Source organism: Athene cunicularia, assembly GCF_003259725.1.
Source record: "Athene cunicularia isolate RWA chromosome 5 unlocalized genomic scaffold, athCun1 chr5_part2, whole genome shotgun sequence".
NCBI lineage: Eukaryota > Metazoa > Chordata > Aves > Strigiformes > Strigidae > Athene > Athene cunicularia.
Window position 1 is genome coordinate 10,120,634 of NW_020799102.1, and position 14,732 is coordinate 10,135,365.

At 35.5% G+C, this 14,732-nt stretch overlaps 2 protein-coding genes across 2 annotated transcripts in view; both read right to left on the reverse strand.

Moving 5' to 3' along the window:
• Positions 1-244: 244 nt before the first annotated feature.
• Positions 245-14,092, reverse strand: TESMIN (testis expressed metallothionein like protein). Its single transcript, XM_026850192.1, is given in 12 exon segments — positions 245-437; positions 1,801-1,976; positions 2,521-2,660; positions 4,071-4,171; positions 5,093-5,134; positions 5,482-5,573; positions 7,000-7,095; positions 7,777-7,799; positions 8,838-8,958; positions 11,034-11,092; positions 11,833-11,950; positions 13,622-14,092. Coding segments are annotated over 12 exon segments (1,632 nt in total).
• CPT1A (carnitine palmitoyltransferase 1A) overlaps positions 8,987-14,732 on the reverse strand; it is a 50,692-nt gene continuing 44,946 nt past the window's right edge. Inside the window, exon 21 of the transcript XR_003398607.1 lies at positions 8,987-8,997. The gene's annotated coding sequence lies outside the window, so the exon portion shown is untranslated. The remainder of the gene's footprint in view (positions 8,998-14,732) is intronic.

The following is a 14,732-nucleotide window of genomic DNA, read 5'->3' on the forward strand; positions in this document are numbered from 1 at the left end:
GAAAGCCCTAACTATAGTGAAAATCTGTTTAGTAGAAAATATAATAAGCTTTCTACAGTATTAAGTTACTCGGAAGAATGTTGGATGTGGTGTTGGTTTCACTTACACGAGCATAATTCAGAAAGAATTCAGCTGAAGTAAATTAAATTCTTCCTATGAAAGACCAAAGATCAGTAAGTAGCAAAACTGTGGGGACTATGGTAACAGACTATTAATATTTCTTTGCTTTATAACACATCGAAAGTTATTCAACTTTCAGTCCTTTAGATTTTAATTATGCATGTAGGACCTGGCATAAACATTTCCCAAATTCCTCCATGATCATCCGCTCAGCTAGACAGTCAGAGTAATCTCTTTTTTCTGCCTCTTCAGCTTGCATCAGGAGACAAGTACATATTACTTTCACTTCTTCCCAAGATACACGTACAGCTGGTTTCCTGACAGAGGAAGGAAACTGGTATGAAATATCATCATCATTTTAAATACACAAAATAATTTCAAAGACAAACTGCAAAACTCATTTAAGAGCTGGAATGCACAGAGCTGAATCAGAGTACTTGCACTGTTACATCCTTGTAAGAATTTCACGGTTCTACACTGATTAGCTTCTGTCTCTAACAGAGTGCTTCTGAGTTTTTGTAATTTATCACATGGAAGGCTGTGTTCACGTTACATAATTAATCTGTCCTCCATCAGCATGCAATAGTCAGATCCTGCCTCATGTACAAATGTGTTAAAAAGGCATAGTTAGGGTCTAGGAGGCACTAAATGTAAATTCAGTCTACTGCTGTTAAAGGAAGCAGCACCAAGTCCTTCAAGGATTCCCTGAATGGCACCTTAGCAGTCTTGCTTTGAATAAACTCTTGAAACTACCAGTCATTAACATCATAATTCATTCTATTATATAATTATATAGTAATGTAACTCATCCTATGTGCAATTCAATCAAAGGCATAACTTGGCAACATCTACCCCATCAATATGCTACAAACTGCATAAATTATTAAAATATTTTTTAAACAGATCATCAGAAAACATTTTAAAAATGGAATTAAGAGTAGAATTTGAAGGTAATGGCTGATACAAAGAAAATGATGCATGCAACTGCAAATTTTAAAGCCTGGTGTAAAGCTCCCTAAAATCAATTAAGAGGTGTTTAACCAATTTTAATTATTATTAAATAATTATTATTAGGCAAATGACTATACAGCAACCAAAACAAGAGATTAGGCTACAACTATGTTAAAGAGCATAACAACATCAGGATAGTATGGCTGCCTTAGAATATTTTACAAACCACATTGCCAACACAAGTACAATTGACAGGTGTACTAAAGGAAGAAGTGCTGGGAAGGAAGCAGTGATATAAACATGCCTATTAACTGAATATCACAAACATAGTAATAACATCATTTTCTTAGTACTTCTTTGGTCAAGGTTTTGTTAGAAATGAATGCTTGAACATAAAAAAAAATAAGAACAGAGAAACTGAAGAAAAACAAAGTAGCTAAGGGGGAAAAATGCTGAGAGAATGAAATATGTGATAAATACATAAATAACCTCTGTTTTGTAAGCAGAACTAACACATATATCCCTGGACTCTATACTGTATTCTTACAGGATAGTTATAGCTTCTCCTTTAGATATTTACTTAGAGAAACAAGATAATACAATGTGAAGTGACTCCTTGTATATAAGCCATCTGTCAGTCACTAATTCTTAGATAATTATGATAATGGTTACATAAAAAATAATGAAAACAGACCAATGGATTATGCATAGCTATTTCCATATATTCACCTGTCTTTCCTCAATTTTGGTAAGGTTTTGAATGTTGATGTTAAAACGGGGCTATTTCCTTCATTATTTTCAATGTCCATGTAGTTTAGCACATTCAACTGTTTTTTTTCATCTGGACTTTCTTCATAATTTTTGCAACCAATGCATTTGCAAACAGAGGAACACATAATTTTAGCCTGGCAAATACAGAATACTTAGAATAAAAATTGTATAAATCTTAAATTAAACATACATTTGAGCAACCATTGGAGCTATACCACCAGGGACTTATTTTAGATGTGCTGGTCTTGGATACTCCCAGAGCAAGACCATCATTATAAATCCAGTAAGGAAGCAAGACAGGTTTTTATCCATGGGTTGTCTGCGGAGATTGATATTCTGTACGTGCACAAATCACTCCTCCCCTCAATTTGTGGATAACTTTGCAAGATAACAAAATAGCGTGGATGCAAAGAAACTATCAGGATTAGCAGAAAATCATCCCTCTTTTCTTCTGAAGCAAGGTATTAGGCGAGAGCTCCTCACACTGAAAATTTTAGCTGATCAACTCCTGCCAACTTCAGTACTTTTAAGACATGACAAGAAAGAGACTGTGACTTCTATGTTAAAAAAGTTTTGTGATGAAAAATGCAAAGAGAGAAGTTATTTTTTTTAGCAACTACTGGTTACAGAATATAGTCAATGTTAAGGTAGTAACTCAAGAAAGTTCCCCTGACTCACCTCAAAGCACTCACAATAATTCCTGAGGCATCCTGAGAACTTGCAATTACATCCTTTGTTACGGTGAGGTTTAATTTCTCCTAGTTTCCTTTTCCCAATCGTTGGTAAGAAAGCTTCTGGGTTTCTATTAAGACAGACCTAAACCAAAACTTCCTAGATTATGCAAAATTCAAAGAAATGTTTTTAAACACCTGAATGACTGATCCAATGTTTAACAAAGAAGTTCTTACTTTCCACTCTCATTATTGGTGGTATGCAGCCCATGGATAAAGGAGTCTTCTATGGCATTTGAGAGCAGGAATTCAAAGATTCCAGAACATTAAGCCGATGTGGCTCTACCATGGGAAGCAATTTACCTTGTTTTTATGGAATAACCTAAATGACCCATCTACTATTCTCCTGCAGCTGGTTTTCTTTTACTGCTGACATGACTTTCACCAGAAATAAAAAGCTGTCAGTGAAGGAAAAAACCCTTGCATACATAGTTACATACATCTCAGAGGTTTTGAACATATATTGTTTTGATAATGGCCCAATACAGAGACCATTCACTGAATTCAGCATTGGACTGGAACAGAAGGTTTTAATTAGGTCCAGGATCTTGCAATGTCATGGACTACTAGAAGACAGGTTAAAGAGGTTATATGCCCTCTATGTACAATATTTATGGATGGCATAGGTATGCTTTTGTCAGTGACAAGATCTATTATGGTCTACAATATCTGCCATCTGCAGCAGTGAAAGGTTGCATATTGGCAGCAAAAACTGCTGTGGCTTTGACTGGCTGGATGTGGCAAAGCTCTAACTACAATTAGATCAACATCTTGTACAATCCTGAAATTATGTGAATGATACAAAAAGAGTTCTGGAAAGTTGCATACAGGAAGCACAAAGCCATTAATGTATCCTTAAAGCATCAGAATAAGACTGCATCATCCCTTTAAAATTTACAAAACTTAATATAGATTAAATTATTTCCCAGATTGAGCAGCTGGATACACACACAAAAATTAGCCCACATTATTATCCCTTATTCCACTAATAAAATCAGTCTCCAAATGTAGAAGCAACGTGCTTCTCACTAGTGCAGGTTTCAGTGTCACTGCCAGGAGAGCTAACTCTGCATTGCTGCATGGGTCAGCCAGGAAGGCTGAGACAACTGCAGAAGACCTGTTAATTCCAATAATAATTTGGATAGCAACAATTTGTTTTCCTTTAACTACTGTCTGACTTTGGGATTCAACAAATTTTCCTCCAACTGAAAAAATTTTCTGAAATTAAATTTGCGTTTGAATACTTCCTTCCAATAATAGAAGTTATCATTCAGTTAATACATCACTAGTTTTAATCCACAGCATCAGAAGTTCTATAAAAGGAAGGAAATAAATTTCTTTATGTAAGAATAATACAGAGGCAACACTTAGCTTTATTTAGGTTAAAAATAACACATTTCAAATACTGTAACTAGTAGAAAAACCCACACCACTTTATTTTTCATATATGAAGCGGATACAAATGTGTATTGTACTTTTTTCTTTTTTTTTTTTTTTTTTTTTTTTTAAATCGCTCAGTTTCATGAAGCTGATTGTTGTAACAATTATTGCAGATGCAGTCGTTGCAAAAATCACCATTGGCAAAGCAATCACAGTACCTATGATTAGTATGTAAATAACATCAGAAATGAAAATATTAACTGGTTTAAGTGTAAATTTTAAAATTTAAATTCTACTTCTAGGAAGAATGTTCAGTTTTTACTCATGAAAAATATACCTTTCTCTGTAATTTAATCACATCAAAACCCAGACAAAGAGCTTCTCTCTCTCTTTCCATTTTACATTTTGCAAAATACAGCCAATCCATCAATGAATCAAACTTTAATTATCATGTATACATTTCTGTGCATGTTATTTATGTATGAAAGCAGCAGCAAGACAGAGGAATTCTATTTTAGTATAAAGCATTTACATTTTACATGGGATTTTCCAGATATGGTGTGAAAAATTCTTCAAGCTTATCTTTTTATTTTTCATACCTTGGATTATAAACAGTAATCTACACCTGTCCACCAAATCTGGAATTTGTGTGACACTAGTTTACATCAGCTGTGAATCCTTCTAACTCAGTATTGGATGAGTAATTTTTAACATGTATTTACTGTTCATTTTAAAGCACACATTTCTTGTATGTTTGTCCTTTCATTTATACACTGTTATTAGCATTTACTAAATGTTGATAAACTATTACTTACAGTTTAAGACACTGAGATTTTGTGCAGTTACATGGTTTCTTAGACTTTGTAATCCCTGAACCAAAAGGTAAGCTACACAGGTTGAAAAAGAAAAAAACAAAGGGAAAAAAAAGCCAAATACAACTACAGTGAAAATGAATACTGATTTTATTTTTTCACACCAATATTGGTGCTACTTAACAGGTGTTGCCTCACAGAGTGCATGACAAAAAGAGAATAAGCAACCTGTAATCTCCCTCTATCCACCAGCTGTCACTACATGGGACAGGTCTGCCCTTAGTCATACAATCCAGTGATGGTTGTGCAGCTGCAAAGCTATCTCACCTTTCACACTGGGGTTGCATCTGCCTCTTATTTAAAAGTGATCTGCAATAAAATATTATTAAAATAATTCCATTAGTGGTAGAAATACAGGCTAAACACATGTTAATTAGATTTGGAAACATATCAATTAACTTAGAAAATTAAACGTTTTTCAGGCAAATGGACAGCACAGTTGCACAGATCCTAAGGAAATCTGAAACCATGAGACATAGTCTTGACTGCCAGCAACTGGCATCATGACTACGAAGATATATACACAAAGCATTCTTAACAAAACTGCATTTTTGTTACAAGAGAGAAGCAGCTATGCAACATGAAAATGTCTAGGAGTAATTACCAGTTAAAAATTCAAAATTCATCATGTATGTAAGATGTTTCATGCATCTTACCCCTCTGAGGTTGTTTTCACTGGCCCGTGCAGATCTGATTCTAGATGGAATGAGGCAGTGCTAGCAACTAGTTGTAAGGGTCCATTTGCCAACTGTTCAAGATAAAACGCATATATATCCTGTTGATGTTAACTTTTAAAAAAATACTGTTGTAAGTTAACAGAGAAAAACTAACACAAAGAAAATGCTTCAGGGATAATTTGATTGCCAGGGTTACTGATAAAAACTCATGGAAGTAGAGAGTCATGAAAACAGCATGCATTTCCTCTTGGAAATAATTCAGTATGTCAGGAATCCCGTTTCTCCTGTCACAAAGAACCAAGAATAACTTTCAGTGTTGCAGTGATGATACACTATTTTCAGTTTACTGATAGTTCTAGAATCAGTTGCTTTTAATTTCAGTCATCAACTGAAACTGGCAAGTGACTTGGTGATTTACATCATGTTCAGCTGCAATATGACATCTAATTAGTTGAAGACTAGGCAAAATTTAAAAAAGAATCTCACAGGCCAAGAAAGCACACTGAAGATCTGTTGTCTCTTCAGATATATGGTTAACAAGGGCTGGTTATAGAGAGAGACAAGGGAAGAGCAATTAGGATTATGCTGATATTACCAGTAATGAAGAGACAGTGAATAATTGTATATCACCGCTATTTAATAGTTGATTAACCTATCTGACCATAAAGGAGAGGGAAATTAATATATTTAAAGCAAAAATAAATCTAGGATTTGGGATAAAGTTAGAGAAGAATTACAAGCCTGTCTACATCACTGTCAAGAATGTTTAGGAACCAGCTTGCAGATACAGCACCCTTAGATATGAAAGATTCCCTAGGTCATTGTTTGAGTTGACCTTTGGGTTTTTGCTTCCCTCTTTTGTGATAGTGGCTGCTATCCACCAATCATTTCCTGTGCTTGTACTGATATCATGTATTTACTTCACACAAATCGAAATTTAACAATGAAAAATTTGCAGTGATTTTTGCTACCAGCTCTGTTGGAAGTAACACATGAGAAGCCAAACATCAGCAAAGATTTTTAGTCTTCTGTTCAATTTTCATCATCAACAACAACAACAAAAAAAAATCAGTAAAAATTATAAAGACTTAATGACTTCTAAATTCTAATTGAGATAAAAGAGTGTTAAAAAAATCCTACTGGAATAAAATATTTGCCACCTTCTGGTAAAAGTCAGTGTGCTTTCCTTCACCCCAACAGAGACTCAGAAATAATATAATCTATATAATACCAAATTCAAGGTTTCAAAACTGGAATTAATTTTTCTTATGGAAAACTGTGGTTTTAATTCTGGTATAACTTTTAGAAATGTTGAAATCGGACACCTTTATATGCAGAAATTATACTGAATGCAGAACTAATCTGTCCAAACTAGCTAAACTGTCTTAGAAAATACACACAATTGTTACTTCCTAACATAACCTTACAATGAATTTTAAGAAAAGGAAAAAGGGTGTATATTGTACCTAACAAGTTTAAAGGATAAAGCTTCTTTACCTCTTGTTCATTTGGAACCAGTTCACCTGGAACAGGCAAAAATTGCCCCAGTACACCTGTTACAGGGATGTCCACACCTGAAAAGGCAACATTTACCTGAAGACAGCAGAACTATTCACAGTGTATAAAGTTGCATTTATGCATGAATATTTTTGTAATTAAGCATACAGGCAAATTGGCATCTTCAATTTCTTTTGTTAATAAAAAAGATTACCTGAGGCCCTCTGTCCTCTGTTAGCACCTCCTCCTACAATTTAGTTTTGAATCCAAACTTACTCTACAATAAATAGTGTCAATGAAATGCCTTGAAGTTTTCTCTCCAGAAATGTTTTTCTCATTGCAAAAAAACAAGAATAAAAACCTGACCACACAAATATCCTTGATAGAAGAGCCCACCACCAATTTGTCAGCTAGAAATTTGAGCACAGGAAGTTTTTACTCTATGACATCAAGTACATTTAAATTAAAATGTCAAAGACATAAAATATTTTTGAAAAATAAGAAAAATGTCAGAAACAATTAAATATATCTATCATTAGTTCTTCTTTTACAAATTTCCAGAGTTCTGAGAGAGCATCTAGAACAGAAGTCTTTAGCTGATGAAAAAAAGTCACTAAAAACCCATGGAGAAAACCATAGCTGTAAGTCTTTGTGTAAGTCCCAGTGAAGAACTGCATGCACTGCACAAAGAACTGCAAGTACATAAGCATCCCAGCCCAGGGAGAGAAAAGCAAACATCAGTCAGATGCAGACATCAGATTACAGTATGAATCTTACATCTATACTCACTTCCTTCCCACCTAAAGAAAGAAAAGAAAAAAAAAAAAGGGAAGTCAAAGGACAGATTAATTCAAAAATTGAAGAGATTAGTCCCTGGAAACTTTTAGATATAATTTCTGGATCTAATTCTTTTATATGTTGTGAAGATGAGTAAAACAGAAGAAAACTCAAGCAAATAAAAACTAAAAAACATATGTCAGCGCATTTCTCATCTTTTTCTTCCCTACCATTACATCAAATGAATGAGAGTTTGAATATTATAAAGGAACATGACCTTTAACTTGAATGTGCCTGGCTTACTCTTCTGATGGCTTCTGACAAATATAAGTAAACAGGCTCCATACCTAGAGCACCCGCTGAGAGATGCTCACACTCAGCACCTATTGATATTAAGAGCAGTATCTGGGCTTCTACGGTACCCAACACTTTTTTTAAAGGCTTTTTTTTTCACATTGCCATCAAAATTCGCCTCTGTAATAAAATTATAATAATAAATAATTAAACGATGTTAATAATGTTCTTGAGGAAGCTATATCCAGGTAAAGAAATATTTCTTTAAATTAAAACTAAACTATACTTTGTTGCTGCTCAGATGAAAATGTGTTACTCCATCTAAATAACACTAACTTTAGGACCTCAGGAACCACTTTCTTTAAACACTGATAGCATTTTAAGTTCACATAATTATGTAAATATTAGTGAGACGTTCTGAATCCCAAGGCAGATGTCTGTTCATAGTCCTCAACATTTCATTTCTGGAGAAACAGTGACACTTGGTGACAAGCTGGGGTAAATGCAAATGTATGCTGGTGTTTATGCTAAATGTCCTTTATGGAAAGTAATTTGTATGTTAAAAACTTTCGATAAATTCAAAATATCCATTACATCATTCGTACTACACTGAAGCACCTAGCAATTTTTCAGTTATAAAGTAAAATAACTGGTGATAGCTACATTACCTTTGGCTCATCTCCCCCTGCTGCTTAAGAACAAAAACACATTAACAATCTATGATATACACTCTGACAGGCCAGAGATAATTTTCATTTTCACTGTACCTGATTGAACGTAATTGTGCTGATCGTGATAGTCAGGGATTAGGGGAACTGGTTTTAGTTCTTGTGTGCCACAACAGTTTATACAGAACACTTGAGTACCTTCTTCCAACTGGCAGATAACCTGGAATGAATAACGAATGGTTATCTTTCATTTAAGAAACTGTAATTCTAAGCATTTAGATATAAAGGTTTTCCTAAGCGTCTTATAAAGCTTATAATCACAGACTGGAATCTCAAACAAATGGATCATTACGCATTAAGATGTTTGCTTTCTGACTCTCAATTTTAATTTATTTTTGGAAGCAGCTATAGAGATCTAACACTGGAGCTCCTCAATCTAGGTGACATGGATTCCTGATTCTCTACATTGCTCCGTGTAGCTTTGTAGAGTGTATTGTGTATTCAAGCTATTTACTAGTGTGCTGGCTTCACATTCAGTTCTCTAACCAGAACATGCCATTGTAATTGTTTGTTTTATTTCATTTATTTAGCTGCAATTTTATATCAAGACTTTTCCTTTGAATGAAGTAGTCTTCAGATTGTTTATTCCCATCTGTTAAATAAATAATAATATGTAATATATATATATAAAGTAGTGCTATACCTAGATAAAATTTAGACTCTGAGTCCAAGGAAGGGACAGCCTTATTCTTGAAACAGCTCTTATTAAGTGGGATTTCCTGATGCTAGTGTAGTACAAATAAGTTAATTTTCTCTAGCATATAATTTTGCTATCAATTACAGGATATAATTACCACAGGGTTGCCATCATTTCTGTATGAACATCTGGATTCCTCTGCTACACTGTGCAATGCTAATAACTTGCAGCCAGACTCATCAACAGTTGAACTCTGAAAAATTGCTCTGTCTTGGTGATTCTCGATAACATTACTAACTGCCTCTCTTACCTCAGCCTGAAATATAAAGTTTAAAATTTTAACAGGCATGATTAAAATCTACTTTAAATTCCAAGCAAATACAATATATATAAAAATGTATCTGCATAAATCATATATTTTAAAGCAAGGATTACATTCAAATGTAATACTGAGAATAGCTAATTTACTTGTCAATGGCAGAATGCTTTTTGCTTACATTTCAAGTAAAAATATTCTTGAAGAATAACAATGAACAGTAACATACTTCACAGTAACAATGGCATTCAGTGTCTCCAACAAGATGAAGCATCAACTGATTTCTAAACTGCCTTGAAGAAGTTAGGCAACAGTCATAGCAAATTATGCAAAACAAGAATTAATCTTGAATTATATAACTTGACTGGGGATCACTGGGATTTAGTCTTAGTAGAAGTAGTCATCAGAGACTGCATTGCAAATCCAGTTGTATCTATAAATCACAGTGTTCCAAAATGAACTTTTTTTACTGTGCTCAACTACTGTGTGTCATGGCATTCCATCATGGATACAGCACCACTTGCATTTGTTAAAAGCCAATTTATCACCTATCTTGCCAATCCATTCACTGTAGTACAGTGTCATCTTCACAAAAGTCACACTTCCAGATGAAGCCTTGCCCCTATCAGTACATGCTTTAAAACACCAGATGGACAACTCTGAAAAACCTGGCTACAAACTTCCAGTAATTTTCAGAAATCATCCTTTCATGAAATACCTGAATTTCCATAGTTTGTCTTGCACATATGTAGGAAATTATATTGGAAAAATTCAAGTATTTTGAGAGAATAATTAAGTTGCAAAGAACATGTCTCCATAGGAAGAGAATGCTAATATTAAAGCTGGATTTTGATCCTCAGATCTGTTCCTTTATATAAATTGCACATATGATAATGGCCAAAGTACTCATCAGCTGCCCAAGGGTATTTGGTGCAGTCGTGCTATGCAGTGTGTTTAGGTGGCCTCAGGAGAAGCCCCCTCCCTAACTGGCCTGAACTGGAACCAGAATGTGCAAGTGGCAGACAGGAGCCAGCCTGACTTGAGCCAACAGAAATGGAAAAAGGCAAAACATGCAGATGCTGTGCTGCCTTCCTCCACAATGTAGCAGTGCAGGAAATCTATGGAGCAACATTTTTCTTTCCCTCTCTTTTGTGAACAGCTCAGACAGGACAGTGTTTGAAAGAACGTTTTACCCTTTGGCACTTAGAATAAATGCCATTTTAGACATTCAATGCTTGGACAGATTCTTCCAATAATAATAAAATCTTGCATGCATACTTACTATTTCATCATAGACAGAAGCACTAGTCTGAGGTAAGCCACAAATATCACTGGAAGATTCTAGTACATAAAATAAAGCATGTTTTGATTACAAAAAGGTCAGTGTTTTATATCAGGAAAGCCTTTACAGCATCAATAAAAGATTTTAATGTCATGGCAGCATTACATTCTTGTGAAAGAAAAACTGAATATTCTTTTGTAACAGACTTACTGGGAAAAACAGACATCAGTGTGGGTCTTTTTTATGTCTTTAAGAGGTTTATTGAGCCCATTTGGTAAAATTCATTTAGCTTCAGGATAAACTACCTTGTAAGATCAAATCTAGCAGTGAGTTTAACCCTGAGCAGGACTGTGAACAGGTTATGGGCAGAACACATCAAACAACTGCTCACAAGCTCACCGTCAGCAGCAGCATCAGTGCAAACCATGCACATTTCATACCTGGTGGTCAAATTTCAAAGTGAAACAAAACCATTATTCAACTCAATCATGGAAAACCTGTGCTGTGAGAAGGAATACCTTCTTCCCAGTCTCCTGAGAGAATGGGGAGGTGTTATGAAAGGAAGGGAAAATCAAAAGTAAGACTGAACTATGTGGTTGAAGCAACATAAACATACATGAACAAACAGTGGTCCATTCTCCTTTCAAAAATTCTTAGGTATATTAACATTATCAGAAAAGGCTCATACTGCAATTTGACAAATCCAGAAATTACTTTATTTAGCTATTTAAATCTTTCCCTAAGCTTACAAGAGAAGAAAAAAAAAAAAAAATCACTCTCAGTCACTCAGAGCACATACCATTTGAGCACATGGCCAAGTTTTGTAACTGCATAGTACTGGTCTGGGTTCCTTGAAATTGATCATAACAAATACAATTATTCTCACCTGCAACTGGAGGCATGTATGGTCTGAACACCTGAAGAAAATAAGGTTTTATTTATAACTATTTCATGCATTAAATAATTTAATTTTAAAAAGCCAAATCAATGAAAATAGACTTAAAGTTACCTTGAAAATCGGAAGTTATATAATTAAGCACATAAATGTTGATGCCTGTTCAGTATTAGTGGATACCATTTTATACCTTGAATATTATTTCTGCTTTTTCTGCTCAACATATGGTTCAGATCTAGTTCATTTACAACTATAAAAGCATCATACTTAATACCTACATTTGTATTTTCAAAAACATATCAAATGAACAGAAAATGGAACAAAGACAGAAACCAACTGCTTTCTAGTTTCAAGTCAAAATTGATTGTTTGAACTAGATGTTTGTTCTCCGTCTGCATGTGCTGTGCTTCCTCTTAATAGCAGTTTTTTAAGGTAACTTAAAGAGCAAGCAGAAGGTCTTGATTATTAAAAACTACTCATAGTATTGAGCATGTGTGTAAACTACCTTCCAAGGCAGGGATAATTTTATACTCTAACAGTGACCTGAAATCAGAAAGAAAACTAAAACATGTAAGGTAATTGACACAGTAGACCTCAAGATAAAATGCCACTGGGAAACACCCAACACACTGGGCTGGGTAGTGTCAGCACGAATTTCTGTGATGGGAGGTTTCCTGCACAGACAGCCCTGCAGCAGCCACCTAGCTTCAGCCTGGCACCTTGCTGGGACACTGCGAGGGAAAATCAGGCCTCGTTATCAACCAAGTGTTTTTTGTCATTTTTGTTTTTAATGCTTTTGATTTTTAAATCTGAAAAAAACACTTTGTCAAAATAGTTACATAGAAAAAAAATGTCAACTGATATGCCTAATTATTTCAGGATAGCTCCTCAAAGGAAACCTCAGTGCCTCTGTTAAAAGAATTGAAATAGCCACAGAGCAAACAAAATTTGGAGATTTCTTCAGATTATATTCTACAGCCATAAACAAAGATGCAAGGAGACAAGTATTCTACATATGAATAGCCTGCATTAAGCAGATGGATTTGGTCCTGTGAGCATCACAAGAAGTTTCATCCTGTGTACCTTTCTAGATAGTAATTGATCAAACATAGAAAATGTAACTGCAAACTATACAGAAAAACTGCCAACTGTGGTAAGCCATGGGAATCCCCTCTCCTACAAAACTACTTTCCCCATGAAGGTTTAACAATACAGGCTACAGTTTACTGCTGCAAATAAATGACTTTTTAACTCATTTGGACTATATATTGTAAGATGACAAGTGTGTCACCTGTGGAACTAAAGAACAAAGTTAATATCCTATTTGTACTTCAGACATTTATCTAATACTTGTTAATACAGATGGTAATATATAAAACCAAATTGAGTATGTTTGTGTCATAGTAAGATTTTTTTAATGAGCAAAATAACTACCCAGCCATTTAAAAATATGGCTCATACCATGGACAAAAAAGAACAGCAGTCAGAACCATAAGGTCACACTGCATGCTATTTCTGGCAATGAAACCCAAAAGTTTCTTTCTATATTAACTACTAAGTCTGTTCTAGTATAAAATCTATGACATAGCTTTAAATATTAGGTGGATCCCATATAAGTTTTAACGTAGCAATTCTCCACATTTAAGTCACAAATAAGCATGAATATAAAAAATCCTTTTTCGCTTAATCTTACTGGTATCATTCTGACATCTTGATTGACTGTTTCTTCTGAAGACAAAATGCTTGAAGTTGGAACACTGTAATTTTTATGCTGCATCGCTATAGAAGAGAGAAAGCGGACACCATCTGAAGGCAGATAAGGTGGATGCATACATTCAGCTTCTGGAAGATTGAATTCCTTATATTTTTCAAGATCATCATCACAGCTGTTGTTTCCATGCGGATGTACTTCAACGTTTACTATTGTATTTTGATTTTCAGTGGTATGCGGATACTTGAAGTGATCTATCAAAGTCTCTCCCACGTTTACAGTGCATAAGTGATTGTCGTGACTAGTTATCAATCCTCCTTCAATGGCATTATTAATTACTGCAGTTTCCAGATTAAAGTTCTCATAACTAACAGGACTATTTTGACTAAATATTTCAGTTACAAGTCCACTCTCTGCTGCTGATCTTAGATCAAGCAATATCTGATGCTCCATAGTTGTGGACAGACTGTCAACTGGTTCATATTTACATTTTCCCTCGAGGATCGCTACATTTTCTATTTCAGTATTCTTCGGAATGGTTTTTCTATCTAGAAGTGAATGAAACAGACCACCAAACAACACATGAAGATCAACCCAATTAGCATGTAACTGAAACTTAAAACCATAACGTGGGAGGGGTTGTTGGGGTTGTGAGCCCAGCTTTCAGAAAACACCGGCCACCGTGCCAACACAAACAAACAAGCTGCTTTTAGTGTAAGAACACATTCTTTGTAACTTTTAAACTCATTACCAGACTTGGATGGTTTTTGCTACTTGGCGTTAGTAGTCAAAGAAAGAATCACATTTGCGATCGCACACTCGGGACAGCTCTGACAGGCCGGTGCGTGTCGGGAAGCAGCACACTAACTCTGCCTCTACTCCCCGTGCCGCCGCCGCCGGTTTTAGACAAGGCCCGGCCCAGCACCCCCGCCCCGAGAAGCCAGGCCGGGACCCATTCCTGGACTTAGACCAGGGCTCCACGGGAGGCCCGAGCCGCCCCGGCCCCGCCTGGAGGGACCGAGCAGCCTCTGAAGGCTCCGGTGTCCCGGTGCCGGCTCTGGGACACGCGGGGCGGCGAGACCGGCCCTGCGGG